Source organism: Haemaphysalis longicornis, unplaced genomic scaffold, assembly GCF_048455015.1.
Source record: "Haemaphysalis longicornis isolate Haplotype H1 unplaced genomic scaffold, Haemaphysalis longicornis Haplotype H1 scaffold_1, whole genome shotgun sequence".
NCBI lineage: Eukaryota > Metazoa > Arthropoda > Arachnida > Ixodida > Ixodidae > Haemaphysalis > Haemaphysalis longicornis.
Window position 1 is genome coordinate 426102743 of NW_027526203.1, and position 18283 is coordinate 426121025.

At 42.5% G+C, this 18283-nt stretch overlaps 1 protein-coding gene across 1 annotated transcript in view; it reads left to right on the forward strand.

Annotated features, from left to right (window-relative positions):
- Positions 1-360: 360 nt before the first annotated feature.
- Positions 361-18283, forward strand: part of Afg3l2 (AFG3 like matrix AAA peptidase subunit 2) — a 34941-nt gene continuing 17018 nt past the window's right edge. Inside the window, exons 1-7 of the mRNA XM_077687291.1 lie at positions 361-679; positions 6488-6677; positions 8531-8630; positions 10490-10652; positions 11794-11868; positions 16434-16558; positions 17918-18094. Coding sequence (XP_077543417.1) covers positions 593-679; positions 6488-6677; positions 8531-8630; positions 10490-10652; positions 11794-11868; positions 16434-16558; positions 17918-18094 — 917 coding nt within the window. The 5' untranslated portion in view covers positions 361-592. The remainder of the gene's footprint in view (positions 680-6487; positions 6678-8530; positions 8631-10489; positions 10653-11793; positions 11869-16433; positions 16559-17917; positions 18095-18283) is intronic.

An 18283-nucleotide genomic window follows, 5' to 3' on the forward strand; every position in this document is an offset into this window, starting at 1 on the left:
CTGGCCGTTTTGAGCCTTCTATTCTTTCCTCTATGTTCCTATGCTTACGCATGCTTTTAACTGTTGCAGTATCTTAACTGTCGACACACAACCAACACAACTCCGGTGTCGACCTTGGTGTCGACAGCAGGCAGTGCACGACCGCACGACGCTGGACGAAAGTCAACTTGCGTGCAGGAGGCTCGTTCAATAAAGCTGATGTTTCAATTTTTGTTTGACTGAGCACCTAATAATTGTAATATTTGATCTACGTACGCTTTACTTAAAATTAATTGCGAAAATAATCCCAACGTTTTTTTTCTTAATGGCTTGGAGCTCCCTCTGGGAAGATTATCTGCTAAACAAGCCTTTTGGCCCGCCTTGCCGTGTGCTCCTTCTGCTCGCAGGCTGCAGCTTGTAGCAGCTTGTAGTGTAACATTTCATGGTGCCAGGAAGCGGCGTGCTTTTCCTGATGCAATATAAACCATCTGACTGCAAGCCCTGTCGGTCCTACATTGTCGCGAGATGTTCGTAAAGTGAGACGCGCCGGAAAGGAAGCGAGAGATCAGTACAACAATCTTCGCCTGGATACGTGAAGCACACGGCTTTCACGATGGCGAGCAGGTATCTTCAGATGGGCATGCGAATCGAAAGAAGTCTTCTCAGGACGTTGCACCAGACAAGATTGTCTCGAAACGAGGTTAGTTGCGATCGACGAATCTTACCCGTTACAGCGGCTTAATTCTTTCCTTGGTACTGACCACAATTTTGTTCTGACCTTCCCCTGTGCACTGGGAATTTACCGGCAATTTGTGTCCACACGCGGGCCTTGAATTACTGAAAACAACCCTTACCGGTCAGTTTTTATGTGCACGTGTAGAGGACTGAAGACTTGTATAGTACAGAAAAGCGTGTGAAGCGGCGGCTTGTTCTAGATGTGAAACTCGGACAAAACGTGTGCTGTTACGATGCTATCGCCAGTAAGCGCTAACCACTTTTGGTTCTGAGTCAATGACTTTTTAATTGGTTCTCCTAAAGGGTAAAAGTCGATTGTGTGGGAGGGCTTCAGAAGAATACTGCTGTGTTTTCTTCGTACCTGGTGAAGGAAGCTGGGGTGCCCTGGGCGGTCAGAATAGTTACGCTCTCTAACCGGGGGGTTGGATTTGTTTCTCTGCTGCACGCACATACGAAAATGTGGAAATAGGGGTACGTACAACTTTACATTGTACGTACAACTTTACATTTGTTTGAAACAACGAATAACTTGCGAACATTTGAAGACGTTCGGGAATAGCGAGCAGAATACTGCATCAATTAAATGCGTTTACCGACAGACGCGTTTAATTGCCTGCCTGGCTCGTGAAACGAATGAAATAATTGCGAAAACAGGTTGGTGCATTTAGATCAGCTAGCTGTAGAAATGTGTTATTTTTTTAAACGGTCCTTCTAGGTCTCTTAATGCCCCTGGCTTAATGCTATAAATGCACTTGTGGTGATTGTCATTGGTTAAGGGGAAGTAATTAGAATGTGGAATAAATTCAACGTCCGTGTTCATTCCATGTCAATGTTGCTACAGTAGAAATTCCATCATTCCTTTTTCCACAGCTGTGGTACACTGTACGTGTTAAACTGAAAAGAAAAAAGATGCAACAGATTGTACAAAATTGGGGTGAGAACCGTCCCTGTAAATGTGTGTTGCGGTTGTATTTATTTGCATCTTGATTTCTGTTGACATCCTTTTAGCTGTCTTTCTTTTTTTCCAGTAAAGGAAAGTCAACTGCCTTGAACTACTCTTGTTAGTTACTTGCATTGGTAACGTTTTACCTTCTCAGATGTGTTGGCTGTCTTTAGCGATTTATCAAAACCCACCGCAGTGCTTAGTGGTCCAGGTGTGTTGCTGAGAGAAGGTCTAAGTTCAACTTGTGGCCGTTGTGGCTGTTTTTGTAATGGGAGTGAGAAAAACAAGTGCCGGTGTGTATGAGATTTGAGGTTTTGGTTCACTAGCTTCTGTAACTTAACCCTCCACTACGGTGCACCCACAGTCCAAGTGTAGCCTTTGCCAATAACATCCAAATATGAACATTCAGGTTTAACCATTTATCAAGAAATACAGGAAGCAAAGCTATTTTAGTGGTTTTATCATTTTTACCTTTGAAGGGGCCTTTTCAAAAACAGTTTTCAGGGCAGCTATCAAATATTTTACGCAGTGGCATGTAAGAAGGTTGTTTTAAATCTCAACACACACGTTTTTTTTTTTTTTTTTGCCTCCATCGTAAAAATGGCAACCGTGGCTGAGACCAAGATGTAGCGGTGCACGCTCTTGTAGGTAACAGAGAACTGAAATTCTTGGAGCCATAAGGACCAGTGGGCGATTCAACAAGAAAAGTCACATAGTCTGACAAGCCAGCACAGTCAGTGGGGGTCTGTCAGAATTTTAAAATGATGTGCGGAAGTGTAATCAACCAGCTATTGCACTCACAGGATTTCCCGGTGCTAGTCAACCCGTTTCAAAGGGATACAGTCCAACCCAGAAACCACCAGGGGGTTGTACAAGAGTAGCGCTGACACCTGTTGCACTGGCATTTGAGTGCACCTTTACAGGGGCCATGTATTCAAGAAGAGTCACATTCGGGAGTTCACATGAAGGGCGTCTTTACAAAGAACCATGAGAAGACAGGGAATCGTGGCGGGCAATGTGTGAGCGAGTGATGTCCTCATTCGTGGCGAGCGAGGACAGGCGAGCAATGTCACGAACTGGTAAATTGGGGTGGATTCAATCTTGGTCATCAAGGAAGCCTGGCGCTTGCCGAAGTGGCACTTCTTGGAATTTAAACCAAGCCAGCCTGTGTGATGCGCTGAAAGACAGCATCAAGCCATTAGTTGCATTCGTCGAACGTCCTGCTAAAACTAATTACATGGTCTGAGTAACCCATACAGATTTCCCACTTGGACACTGCTGTACTGTGTCCATAAATCTCTCAAATGTTGCAGGCATATTGCACAGTCCGAACAGCATCACATTAAATTTGAAGAGTTCATCTTGTATGACAAGCGCAGTCTTTTTTTTTTTATCACTGGGGGCATAGGAAACTCCCAGTAGCCTGACTGAAGGTTGTCTGGGGAGTAGTAGACAGAATGCAGACACTTCGTGGTGTCATCAACTTGTAAAAGAGCATAGACGTCCTTCTTTCTTATATTGTTGAGTCTATAGTAATCAACGCAGGAGCCCCTCGTGCTGTCTTTCTTTGAGCAGAATTGCAGGGGAAGCCCATGGGCTTGTAGGCTCCTAAAGGACACCCTTTCAGAGAGTCTCCTCGGTTTGTTCATCATATGCTGCACTCAGCGGGCAATGTGTGGTAAGGCTTTTGCAAGATGGGTGTTTCATCTCCACTAATGCTGCGTTCGAGTTTTGGGCGGCGCAGAAGGGTATTTACCCTGTGCAAAATCAAACACTGAGGTGGGCTGAGCCAGCACTTCTTGCAATGCCTGCCGTTGCGCAGAAGGTAGTGATTTATTTATCATTTTTATAAGACTTGCAGAATATTCAGGCCCCAGGTTAGTCCGTTGACCACAGGAATCAGCCGAACTGTGAAATGTCAAGGGGGTGGACAACAGTTCCAAAAGTGATTCTGTCAAATGGAGAAAAGGTGCATGCCGGGCAGGGATTGGCCAAGCGCACTATGGTTTGGTAGAAGAAGAAGTTGAGGTGGGGATTGAAGCTGACTGCCTACAGCAGGGTGTCGAACCGAGCCAAACCCAAAACCAGAACCGAACTTTTTTTTTTTTTTAGCACCCTGAACCCTAACTGAACCGAAAAAATTAATGACGAAATGGTTCATGACGAAACGGTTCAAACGTCCTTTGTTGATATAGCGCGACAAGTGTCATTCTGGGAGTTTTCTTCTTTACGTACCAGCAGCTTCGTGATCGTCCACGGACTTTTTTTTACCCTTAGATCAATCACAACACTGCCAATGCCCTCCCTATTTGTGATCGCAACTCGAGGAAAGTAATGCACACTAATGTTGAAATTGTATGTTGGTGCTCGTCTCCCATAGATGAAATACCACAGCCTCGGCTGTGTGCAGGCGATATGTGCTTCTGGGTGCTTCCGATTTGTGCTTCCGGATGCAGGTCTTGCTGCGACTATACAAGCATTTTACATCAATGCAAAATAAATGTAGAATTGACGAAAGCATTAATTTTTGATAAATACCTTGCATAATATTTTATTTTTATACACAGCACAGAAAACGAAATTTTATGATTCAGTTTTTTGAAACTGTTATACTTTGTTGGCAGGGCAGTGGTGTTTTGGGCATTAAGTTGCTTAATGGATAGAACCCTAATTTCGTCAAAAAAAAAGGGGCATGGGATGGTGGGTTATTGGTCACAGTGGGCAGCGACAAGACCATGCTTTCCAGCAGCAACATCTAGCACTCTTGTCATGGTCCAAACCTGCATCAACGGGTTGGTCCTGAGCATCATGCCCTTGCACTGCTCAGAATTGGGTAATTGCAGACCGCTAGGAGACAGGTCCTCGGGCAGCCATACAATATATGGGATAACTCTGCTCTTTTAGCCTTACATGAGGAGCTCTAGGGTCGTTGAGCTCCTGGATAAATCGGTGATAATTTACAAGGGGTATACTACATTGTATTAGCTTGGAGCTTCTTCCAGGTAGCTTGCTGAATATTGTTGGGAGGATTTATAAGGTGGAGTATATTTGTTTTTCTAGGTGGTAGTGCATAACTATCTCACGGGACATTTTCATGCGTTCCCTGTCCGGTCTGCGGGAGAAGTCACCGATTGCCTGTTTGACTAAGAAACGAGTGTAATAAAAAAAATGTACCAACAGATTGCTGCACTGCGCAACACCCCAAAAGTGCCTACTTGTTGCGCTTTATAATTCCCGAGGACGCAGAGGGATACATGGTGCGTTCATACTGTGATATAAAACTGCCTAGATTACTCTTTGTAAAATATCATCCCAACAATTTGCTTCTGTATAGAGGTGGAGCCGACTCTATAGAGGCTTGTTACATAAGAGAGTGACTGGAAAATGTTTCCGCATTAGTAGGCAACTGCCAGAATTTTCGCAACCACGTTGTTTTGTATAAAAGTAGTATTAAACTGCAGGTCGAATTCCCTTCCTTTTTCTGGTCAGGAAAGGCAGATCCATACCGATCTCTCCTAAATTTGTGGTTGGCGCTATTTACCTGCTGGGCCTTTGTGCTCTGCCTAGGGCGTCAAAGCAAAAGCAAAATAAACTGTGCTTCTTCTTTTTTTTTTTTTGTTGAAAGAAATACCTTTTGGTAACCCACTCTACGATATTCCAGCCCTGCAGGATGTTGAGTCCACCAAAAAAAAAAAAAAGACTATATTTGTTAAAAGACCTTCAAGTTTGACCCAACGTCCGCAGTGACGTGATGTGGGAAAACATATTTATCAATGTGGCAACTTCATGTTAGCAATCACGAGGTGTGGTAAAACAAGACTGGAGGCACCACAGAATCTCTCAGACCTGATTTTTAGCGCGGTAGCTTTGGTCGGCGGCTGCCAATTGCTTAAATATAAATGTCCCTGTGGCGTCATAAGGGCTGGGCAAGAAAGGTCCTGGTGAATGGCAGGAACTTCATTTATTTTCCTGATCATCTAGCCCAGTTGTTTAAAGTTGCCACTAAGATCGGCATCAATGCTATTGGGTCGAAGCGATCTTTTGAATGAACCAAACTGGTATTTTTTGGTCCCGGTCCCCTTGAACTACAAAGTTAATTTTTTTTTGCACTTCGTTATAGTTCATATTTCTGAACTAGTTCAGGCTTGTGACCTGGTTTATGAACTGGCTCGGGCGTACGAACCGGTTTACAAACTGGTTAAGGCTTGCGAATTGGTTCGTGAACCAGTTCAGTGTGTAATTTGGTCAAACTGGAATTAAACCAGAACGACATTATTCCACCCGAATTGTAACCAAACTAGTATTTTTTCAGTTTGACACACTGCTACAGCAATATTTACAGTGATACAGCTTGCAGTGATGCTTACAGCGTTGAGGGGCAGGACTGTACTTGCCCTTCAACACTGTAAATAGACCCATTCATCCAGCAAGGCTGCATCAGTATTTATTTGTAAAATTCAATGGCTAAAGAGTGCTTGAACAATGGTGAATGTCGTGCATGTTGTACGTACCGTTAAGGTAGTGGCAAGCTTTTAATAAAAAAAAATTAGCAAGAAACGTAACGTCTTCTTAGTGGTAAAAAAACTAAACAGTCACTTTTTTTATTGTAACGGTTGCAGTCTAGGGACTGACCTCAGCGTCTGCAAATGAGTTGGCAAGTTGATCCTCTGAGCACTAACTTCATACCTGTGCTCATCAACCCTACCAACAACAAGGTCACATGTGTAACATCTAGAGCCTGAATATGTGCTGTAAGCAAGCAAAGCAGCACTCACTTGAGCTATTATGTGAGCAGGATACTCCATGACATCCCAATCCATTTACTTCCAGATCTGTACCAGGATCTTGGCATTGAACGGGGCTCCCCCGACTTTGCCGCCGCTGCACTTTCTACTGGAGCAGTGGCAGCTTCTCTGCGAGAGGCCACCGAAAGGATTCGAGAAGTACTTCCCAGGATCGAAGAAGGCCGAGCCAAAAGAACCAGGAAAGGAGCAGGCTGGGGACAAGCCAGCTAGCAAAGGCAAGAATTCGACAAAAGTTCATCTCGTCAGGCAGTATGAAGCAATGTAGCAGTCCCTGACCAAGTCAAACTAAACAAAATGTTTTCAAAATGTCTTTTTATTTTTACTTTGACTTTGTCGGAGACTATTATACTGTTCCTTGAAAGTCAAGTATAACCATAGAAGGTTTCACAGCATGCCTATGAGCACGCCTTTATTGTTATCTTTACAATTATCATCATTAGACAATTTCGCTGTCTTCAGATACTGTAAATTATTTGAGTTTGTTTATATTTTACAGTCTGCAAAGCTGAATGCTGCAGAATGTCCAGACAAAAATGCTGTGAAGGCCTTTTTCTCTCATAAGCTATATTTCATCTGTTCTCTTTTTTTTTCTTCTTCTGGCATGAACTGACCATCGGGCCCAGTGGTCAGCTCAGTGTGTGCAAAAGGTAGTGGTGAACCAGCAATATTGTACAATGAAAGCTGTGTAAGCAGCCATATGCACTGAAAAGTGGCTTTAAGTGGCTTTAAGAACTCTAAAAGTGCACTACGAAGCGTTTACAATTTGGAAGCTTTATGGTATGAAGGTGAGAATGAAGTAGTTTGAATTCTTGCTGACAGCACTTTTCTTTTCAGTTTTCATTATAAAATAAATTTGAGATTGCATGGTGATCATGGTTTAAGGGTACAGAGTTTCAATATTTGTTTTCAAAGTTTTTATGTTTTACACAAATGGTTTGCAAGGCCAGTTGTTTGTGGTTATTTGTGGGATGTAAGCACTTCATGACAATGTGCTTGAAAACAGCATCAGCAGTTCTCAAAAAACAATAGTTGTGCGCAGTATTTTAGCACTACCGTAACTGTGTGCAATGCACATTCAAAGGTACTAATGGCCATCGTGTAGCTTTGGACAGTATTATGTTAGAAACAAAAGACTGCTACATATTACAGGAATTTAATTCTGCTGCAGTATCTTTACTTTCACCAGGCAACGTGCCCGCCGAAGTGCAACTCTATTGTAATGCTCCTTTTTTTCTATTAAAGCTCAAATATCCTTTAATATGCCGTGCACTATGTGAGGGCAGGTGCTGTTGTGCTAGCTCCCCTATCTACTTCCCTCATGGCTTTGTCAGGTCAGAGGAGAAAACAAGTACTGAAACATGGCAAATTTAGTCTAGATTAGTTATTGACTCCTGCGAGTGTTCGGGCGTCCTGGTTATTTTTTGCGTGAGCGAGCAGTAAAACACCACTTTCCGCCAGGCATCCGGTCGCTTAATTTGCAGCCTTACTTGCTAATGTTATGTATTTGTTCATTGCGTACAACGAAGAAGCAGTGCTTGTAATGCAGTGTCCAGAATCTTGCAGTTTTTTTTATAACAGTAGCTCCTTTGGCCTCGTTGATAGGGAGAATGCGGAATGGTAGATATGGACCTGCTGTGGTGTCAGAGTGGCTTAGGCTCACTGTCTGTAAGCAGGAAGTCATGGGTTCAATGCATGGCCTACACTGCCACACTTCCGAGGAATTTAAAAACATCCATGTGCAGTATGTTTGGGGCATGTTAGTAGACCCCACATGATAAAAAATAATTGGGACTCCTTTACTATGGTGCTCATCACAGCCGAGATAGCTTTGTAGTGGTAAACCCAGAATTTATTGATTTTTGCAGCATGTAATCTTTTGTGTCGTAAAGTGGGATTTTGCACATGGAAGTGTGAGTGTCTGTGGACATCATTCATGTCAGTACGTTTTTAAAGTATCTTTTCTTCATTTATTTTGGTTTCTTAGTGTGCTTTAATTACTAAGCGATTAAGTATGCCATTAAAGGAGAAAATATTTTGTTTATCGCTTATGCGTAATTCCCTTTTGCAGAGCTCCCAAAAGAGGCACCCTCACAAAGTGGTTCGCAAGCAAAACAGAGTTCTGGAAGCAAGCCTCCACAATGGAATTTCAGTTTTGGAGGACAGGGAAAGTATGTAGCGGTATTGACCACCTTTTTTTACCTCTAATAGGCTTATAGCGCTTCTCTCTAACTATGCCTTGTGTTAGATTTTATATTTGGTCGTGCAGTATGCGCAAAACAAGTAATTTTGGATTGCCTTCTTTTTCTTTTTAAAGCATTATGTCCGTAGCAAATTTAAAAGGGGACGCATAGGTTTTTGGGACCAAAAATTTGCCCAAAAAACCATTTTTTTTAGGTATAACTTTTCTCCTGGTTTGCACAGTTTTTCCTCCGAAAGGCTGTACCTGAACATTACCAGGTACTTATAAAAGCCATACAGGCCCGATGTAGACGGAAAAATAAGTTTTTTCATAATTTCTCTCTTCTTCGCCATGAGCGGTATCGCAGTGATAGGAAATTGTAGTGGGCATGTAGTGCAGCTAGAAAGGTAATTTCTTTTGCACAGCGAAGCTGAATGCTTAAACCGTGCAATAAGGGAAGCATTTTGCATTTCATGTTTAAATAATTGCTTGATTAGCTTATTTATAATTGGTTAGCAGGTATACTTCAAACCTAGAAGTCAGAATCGATGTAAAATTGCATGTGATTTCCCATACAAAAAACTTCTTCCGACATTGCATTCTCCACTACTTTTAGTATCTATTCATGCCTTGCTAATATTTTGTTGAATAGTATTTTTGCTATTCTGAGAAAAATTATCAAGAATTTTTTTAATTATCTCAGGAGCTAATAATTACCTTGCATCAGAACTAATTGGATATTTGAAATCAGCTAAAACAAACTGAACATGCCCATCAGGTTTCATCGAAATTGGTTGGTAATAAAAAAAAAAAAGTTTTTAAGACCAGTGTGCCTCCTTAAATGTAACCAATTTGCGTTGTTGTTTATCTTGTGTTCATCGAACATTTTCTTATTACACCATTACAGTGGTAGGGTGGAAGTGAGTTTATTTAGCTCAAAACTGTACTTTGTGTAGACTGAGGAATTAGTGTGTCATCTTTCCTCTTTAATTGCAAGTTATTGAATGAGCAAGTTGGACAATATCCGACATTAAACTGAAAGAACTTACAAGGGCTGGGTAGAAGCGAGAAATGTGCTTTGATAACTTTTTCTTCAGAGTTTCTGGTTTAAAATTAGGTCACTGTGGCTGTATTTTAATGAAGGTGAGCAACAGGAACATCCAGATACACTATGTTGGTGAATGTTAAGGAGCCTCATGTAGTAGAAATTCACCCTGAACCCCCTACTGAGGCAAGTCTCATAACCCAGTGAACTCTTTGTCGCACTAAGCCCAAAATTTTAAGCTCAGCTTGCCAAAAGTTATTTGCTTTCTGTTGCAAAGTGTAATTTGATTCATGTTGGGGTGGAGTTTGATGCACGCATGTCACTGTGTATGGTGTAGTTGGAGTTGCACTCAAAACACCATGCACCTTTAATGATGGGTTGAACAGCATCATGTTTTGTAACCCCTAGTGAAATATCGGCAGATCTGAAATATCCATTCTCAATAGGCTTAGTGAACAGCAGTAATCTTGTATGAAGATCAGCAGTGCTTATGGTACTGTGTTTTGTCGTGGTTTTGAATCGTGCTGCCATATTCCATGTGAGATTCTACAAACATTCAGATTGGCCTGTTTCCAGCTGCTTCAAAACGAAATTCAGTCTTCTTCAAGAGAATTTTTATCCGCTGTAAGCTGCCGTGACAGGTATACGGGTTGTGTTAATTGTCCTCTTCATCTGTGTGACGTCCTTAGTGCTGCTGTTTGGCTAGTCAGGTAGAAGCATTGTACGCGTTTCAGTATTATTCCTTGTTCTGGCTGTTACGAATGCTTTGCCAAGCCCGTGTTCCTCTTGGCTGCTCTTTGCAGCCGGAGTGGTCGCAACCCTTTTAACCCGGATGACCAGAACCGTATGATGACGGTAGCCCTGGTCACCACCTTGGGCATCCTGGGGCTGCTTGCCTTCAACGAGATGCGCTACAAGGAGATTACGTGGAAAGACTTTGTCAATGCTTACTTAGCTCGTGGCATTGTGAGTCGTTCGTTTTGGGCTTATTTTATGTTTATTGTCGCTGATGATTATAAGTGACAGTGTTAAATCACTTCAGCAATCAGTTTGTTGGTGGATAGTTGTGCAGGAATATGTATTTGTAATGTTTGAGTCGTGCCTGACAGCTTTAAGTACTCGCTAACCATAGTGGGACAAACAACTAAAAGCACTAGGAAAACGATGTGATCAAATCTGTATACATAAGACATGGATGAGATTCCTAGGCAGGTGCAATGTAATTTGTGTTTGGATGCCACCATTATTTTAATCGTCGTCTAGTGTTCACGTAGTGATGGCTGTGCAAAGTGTATGACAATTAAATATTTTGTTATCAACTTAACTGACGTGCATGAACTGGAAATGTTCTTATGCACTTTACAGTTTTTATTTACTTTCACATGAACGTTTCTTTAAATTTTTCAGTTTTGTGCTTCACAAAGGCATGGCAGGAGTATCCTCCGCATAAGTGTGTTATGCTTGGCTGCATTGTTGATTTTTAGTGCAACATTATTTCACTATATCTGGCTAATAATGTAGAGAGGGTGTATCAATGGCGGTAGATTGCTCATGGAGTATTTGAAAATTGGCTCAAACTGTGGGAAAAGCGCCAATGGATTAACCTGCCCAAACAACTCGTGGCATAACAACTATTACTCCTACTTAAGCCATTTTGTAGATGCAATGAAATTCAGTGAATGGCTTTCTAAGGGCACAATTGAGGGCTTTTGTGTAGAATCAACTACTGCAAAGCTAAGTGCTGTGATTGCATCTGTGGTCGGTAAATTCATTCTTGAAAGTACTTTTCGTTCTTCTGAATGCTGTGTTCAGTTTTGTTCGCAGTGTAACTGCAATGGTGTAACGAGTGAATTTTTAATATGTACAAAAATATTTTGATTATCCACCATGGTATGAATAGCTAGCTGAGTGTTGGCGAAGGGGAAAGGAGATATCATTTCAAAAACTTGAATTTCAAGCATGGCCAAAAACAGTTTGAAAAGTACCTGGGAAACCATTGCTTGCATTTGGGGGGGGGGGGGGGGGTGACAACTGCACATTGAGTGTTTATTTTTTTTTTTGTACTTGTAAGTCCATATTTCTTGTCTTTTTTTTTTTTTTCTGGTAGGTTGAAAAGCTTGAAGTAATTAACAAAAAATGGGTACGAGTGAGGCTTCTTCCTGGCAACCAGATTGACGGCAACGTAAGTTTGTTTGACATACCTACTACATTGATGTGTGGTGTACACAATGTTGCTGCAGGTTCGAAATTCCCGAATGGCCCAAATAATTTGGAGTCCTTCGTAGCAACATTACTTAAGTTTAATTTCTTGAAATATTGGCTACTTTTTCACTGTGTAATTATGCAGCTAGGGCTGTGGTAAAGATGTATAGATAGGTTCTTGCTGCTGTGCACGTTCACACTGTCACAAAAAAGAGGCCATCATGCATTAGTCACATGAATAATTTTTTTTTCCAAGCATTTTCTTGATATTTGAAGCCAAATAAGTTTTACCCTACATTTGAAATTTCGTGGTGGTGTACAGCTTTTGGCTCAAATACCACATAGAATATTGCTTTCACTGATTGTCATGGAATGCGAGTTCCTCTTTTTAAAAAAAATTATCACCACTGATCGTTACGCACATCTTGTTGCCCTTTTCTTGGTGGTTACTTTTGTTGTTGTTGTTATAGTAGTAGTAGTACTACTTGCTTCATACTTAATAGTGTCAAGCATGATAGTTGCAAGTAATGGGAAGGCTGAGTGCCACTGAAATATGAAAATGCAGCATGAGGCCCATGGTGCCTCTGCCACAGGTTCCATCCACACTGACTGACAAAAGCTAGTTTATGTACTCCAGTTGCTGTGGCAGCCCTCAGTGGCAACCAATAGGCTGTGCGGCTCCCTGACAAAGCAGCCTAACGTGTTGAGATGTATACAGCACCTCAATGCCTACCTGAGATAGGGAGTTGCCCATTCAAGTGTTTGTGCGTGCTGTTTTTGAAGAAATGCAGACCTTCAGTGATACCTGCCTCTGTAAGCACACGTGTTTTTATATTTGAAGGACAGTGGCATGTTTTTTCTTAACTGTTTCAAAGGACCCGAGACACCTAAGCAGCATTTTCCAAAACATCAAGTCAGTGGAAATCATGGGCTGGTGCTCATTAAGAAATCTATGGTGTAGGAACAATCGTGTCGGATTGTAATCATTGGATAGTTCATTTAATAGCTACCACACCATGAGTACCTCCTTCGTCAAGAAAAAAAGGAGAGACTTCCATTCATGGTACAGTCAGGACCACTTATAATGAACCTGGCGGTGACATGGACCTTGCTTGTTAAATGCCGTTAAATGTAATGAGTGAACACTTTTGCATTCCAATTAACTTTGATGGTAGGGCCACTAAAAAGTGGCTATGCTGTAGTGTTCATTGCAAGTCTTTTGATTTTTCATGCGGTACTTTGGGCCAATGAAAACGTAGGGACAGTTCTTGCTGTATAGTAGCATAAATAGGTATTTTCATTAGTGACAAAAATTCAATTTGTACTTGATACACACACTGCATGATTTTTTAGGTATTTGCACTGAAAAACTATGTGATAGGCAGGCTAGCCAACCAAATTCATTGATAAATTTTCAAGCTATAGATGTTAGAGTTTGTTGTATTTAGTGTATGACGTTAAAGTTGGTTGTTCTGTGGCCATGCCATTTGTTTATTTCTGTGAGCCAATGCATTTTGCAAAATTTCAAAAAACATTATAAATAAATGCAAGCACAACAACAATTATCATCAATCAATTATTTGTGGGGAAGGCATTATTTGTTAGTAAAACCAAGGTGAGAAAAAAGCATAGAGTTAAAAAAAAACGCAAAATACAACTATGATGAAACTACAGCATCAAGTAATGCCTGTGATTTGACTTGAACCTGACTAATTGATTCTTATTCACCTCAAAGCAGTCTAGTCTCGTTGTGTGTAGCAAAGCAGTAATGCAGTAAAGTTTTGTCTGGAGTTGTAGTTTCATATTTGCTCTGATCATAGCCTTTTTAACAACGGAACTGTTGTTGCTGGCCGTAATGTGTGCGGCGTCATCAGAAAACCCGGGGTCATTGTTGCTCCCATCATTTACTGTGCACGTGAGCACGCGCCTCACAAGGAGTGCCTGGCGTCATCCAGGCGTGTGCGTGGCGCTTGCAAAAAAAAAAACACCAAGAAAAGAGTTCATGTGCGTCCGCGCCTCGAGGGGGGAGCACAAGACAGCTCGCACTACAGGTGCCCAGTTTGAAAAGCCAGTTGCCACCGGTTCTAGCGCATGCTGATGTGTTCCACTTCGGGATAAATCTGAAAGCCTGCGGTCAAAATGATTTGGGCCCACCAGTCATGCATGAGGAAGACGACGGTATAGGTGGATATGACGATGACTACTACTACCGTAGTGAAAAGCGACGACGGAACATGTAGATAAACAATCTCAAACCTAATGCAATGTGTGGTGGTGTGTCCTTCAGTGCTTACGTAGAAAGAAATCCTCCAGCTTCGCTGTGGTTCAAGCCTTGTGCGACTTAGGGCAACTTTTGCCAATTTGTTTTGCAGTAAAAACGGAGACACCAACCAAAAGAAACTGCTAAAAACTTCAAAAAAAAACAAACAGGAGACATTTCGGCTTCTCTACGGAAGCCCTGTTTTTGATGGGGTGAAGGAAAGTTCATGGAAGTTTATGTTTTCTTCAGTACGTGACATAAGAAGCACGTGTAGGATGGCGGGGGGGTCCTCCATTTCGATTGAGTGTGTGATGTGTCCTCTGTATCTCCGACGACTTCAGATGAAGCCGTGATTTCAAGTTCCTTTCTTTGCTGATGATTCTTGAATTTTCCCAGTCAATCTCGTGACCCGTTGCATCCACATGCTTTGCAAGAGCATTCGATGCTGTTAGCTTCTTTTTCACATCGTTCTGATGCTGCCTCAATCTGTTTAAACTTTTTTGATTTACCGATGTATGCATAGTCGCAATCTGCACAGGGAATCTTGTAAACCACACCAGGAAACGATTCTCGCAGAAGCCTGTCCTTACCGCCCATGAGTGCTTGCCTCAGCTTATACGCAGGCACGTGTGCCACCTCAACGTCATTACCACGCAGCCCCCCAGACAAGGTTTCGCTTACACCAGGGACACAGGGTATGGCAGCACGCTTCTTGGTCGAGGATCTGCCGGTTAGACAGAACAGGAAAGGTGGTGTTCCACACCATTCAGGAACGCCGTGGGATAGCTGCTTGCTGAGAGATCATTTCGCACCCTGTCGAGGTCGGTTAAACGGTCTTGTGCTTTGGTGCAAATGTTGTTTGCACGATTGAGCAGGGAGGCAGCAACAGACCTTTTGTGAGCGTCAGGATGAACGAACCGGAAGTTTAGGTAGCGGCCATGAACTTTCCTTTATACCATTGTGAACAAGGCTTCCATAAATAAATAAATAAATAAATAAATAAATAAATAAATAGAGAAGCCAAAATGTCTCTTGTTTGTTGTTTTAAAGTTTTAGGGCGCAGCCCTTTGGTGGCCGTCTCTGGGCTGAGCCGCATTGTCGGCGTAACCGAGTGAACGATGGCAAGACCGACGCGTGAAAGCAAAAGCGAACGATGAAAAAAAGCAAAGAGAGTGTAGCGAAATTGAGAGGGGAGGGCAATTTGCCATGGCGGCGCAAGCCAGCCTTCTCTGAAAGTGTGTGGTGGGGGGAAAGGAGGGGGCAGTATGCTGTACCCACATGAGATGCTCGACAGCGAGGCACTTGGCGAAACCGGAGGGGGCGTGTGCATGACTATGATGTGCGTTCGCTTAAGACTCAATTCGCGGTCCCTTCCTGAGACTCGCTTCACGCTGACGACACAGAGGCTCATCATTGCTGCCGTCGAGAGAACCCACGAGGGAGTGCTGCCTCAGCGCACTGCTGCTGCGCCTAAATCGCATTAGGGAGTATCGTAATTGCTAGCCAATTTTTGACGGTTTCTTTTGGCTGGTGTCTCTGTTTTTACTGCAGCATGTCTCCTGACCAGATGGGCTTCCGTCAAACCTTCAACTTCATAGCCTTTTTTTTATATATGTATGTATTTATGTATTATATTTAAAGAGACTAAATGCAAAATGTAAATATTGTCGTGTAGTCAAAAACAACACGAGGTTCTTGTACTAATAAAGTTTATTAGATTGAACTTGTGCTCTAGAATAAGCTAAAAAAAATCACAAACGTTGAATAAGCAGTTCAACAAAGTGATGTGCACAGTGAAGCGTTGGTGAATCGAATGCTGCAGCATTGCGTCGGCATGCATTTATCTGGGAGCGCAGTCTTTTTCAGAAACATCCCATCGGGTTGAGAACACTATTGATCAAACCAGAACAGCACAGCTCAGTGACAAACGAGTCACTCCCTTTCTCTACCAAACGGAATTGCTGAGTGCGGCACAGCAACAAAGACAAATGGGCACTTTTCTTGAAACACAGGATAAGATGGCCAGGTGCAGCCACGCACTGGCAACTAAAAATAAACACACAATTCCCAAGACATGGTTCGTGGCAGTATAGAAAAAGGGCTGTGAAAGTGCTCTTTTTTTTGTTTTGTTTTGTTTTTTTTACTGGTGTTTGCACATGTGTGGAGTTTATTGTTGGTGTAGGCTCTTAGTCGTACACAACATCTTCTTCTCTTCAAGGCTGAAGTGGAATGTCTGGTTATGGAATATTGAGCATGCTTTGCTTGTATACAATGTTTTTATGCAGAACGTTCTCTGGTTCAACATTGGAAGTGTGGACACCTTTGAGAGGAACCTGGAAAATGTTCAGCTGGAGTTTAACATTGAGCCTCCCAACTTTGTGCCGGTGATCTACAAGAACGAGATGGATGGGTAAGACTATCAGAAAAAGAGATATTCTATTCGGAGTCTGTGATGGCAGTGTTGTTGTACACATGGTTGCTACAAAGAAAAGGGTGTTTTTGTGTTGCAGTAGAGATGCCCGTTCGATGATAAAATTCCTATGTAGAGCAGCAACAATTTTTGTTGCATGTCGCACGTTATACCACAATGTACATTGCATCTGGGGATGCTTAGGCAGATATCAGTTTTGCTATAGTAGTAGTGAAATAAAGTGAGGTGTCGGGGAGGGTGCAGGGACTGGCCGAGTGCAAACCACTTCGATTGTCAAGGGTGGAACTATGACCAGACGCACAAAGAATGACCTCATCAGACATATCATTGTGGGGGACAAAGGGAATCTTTAGTTGCCAACATGTCTGCGGTGGCGGTGGTGTGTCCACAAAGTGTGCCAGGAGAGACAGTGAGTGTCGGCAAGTCGGCAGCCACTTTTGTAAAACAATTAGAAACTTAGGCTGCTTGAATGCAATTCATACTTGGAGAATCTGCTCGAAGGAAACATTTTTCCACTGTGGGCATTTCGGGAAACGACTGTGTCTGCCAGGCTAGGGATAAAGCTAGGCAGTACAGGGCCAAGGAGCTGCAAGTGTCCTGCTCCTGAACTACTGAGAGTTTGTTGTTCTTTATCTAGGTAATGAAGTACAAGAAGAGGTGGGTGGATATGGCTGCCTGAGGCAGGTTTTCAGTGCCAGCCAACAGGGAAAAAGGAGTCGGACGTATAATTTCCATGGGTTGTAGTGGATTTGGCCAGCACTCAAGTAATGAACAGTAATGAACCTTTGTCACTAAAAAGGATGGTATAGGTACATTCGATGCATACTTCAGGACTTAGTAAACGCCTTGAAAGAAAACTCCGTGATCCTCAGAAAGAAGAATGATAGGAGTAACGTTTATTGGTAGGAAACGAGCGCCTTGGATTATAGAGCAACCTTGGGCAGAAGGCATCCTAGCTCAATTTAAAAAAAAGAAGTGAAGTTGGGCAGGGCATGTTATGCGGAAGACTAGCAGCAGGTGGACCGGTCACCAACATGTAGCCATTCTGTTGCCAAAAGGTAATAGCAGAATAGCCACCGAGGGAGGGGCTAGAAGTAAGGGAAGACTCAATGGAAGAATGAAATAAAGAAATTAGGGTGCAAAGAATGGGTTCAGATAGCACAGTATAGGAGCGATTGGAAGTCAGTGGGAGATTATATTCTACCCGATGTATACATACTTTTGTATTTTTCTGAATAAATTTGAATTTTAATTTGCATGGTGTTTCTTGTTGGCACTTTGCAAGTATTTATAGTAGTGGACTGTTGCTGCAGAAAACAATTTCTCTTCTCCTTCTAGGTCAAGCATTATTGGTATCCTGCCAACGCTGCTTCTGTTTGGCTTCCTTTTTTGGACAATGCGACGGTCTGCTGGCTTCATGGGAGGTGGCGGGGCAAGAAGAGGCGGTGGCATCTTTGGGATGGGCGAGACAACAGCCAAGCTGATCAACCCCAATGACATTGGCGTCAAGTTCAAGTGAGTTGAGTTTTTCTTGAAGTTGTAGTTGGAAGTGTAGGTACAAAGCCTTTGCTAGTGGCAGCAGTGTGCAGAGTGGGGCAGTGCTATTATGAAGACTGCCAAAAACATTATGCTGTTTAAACTGCCCACCCATTTGCATTCAAATTGGACATGAAGTTTACGTTTTATGACCTGTCCAGTTTAACA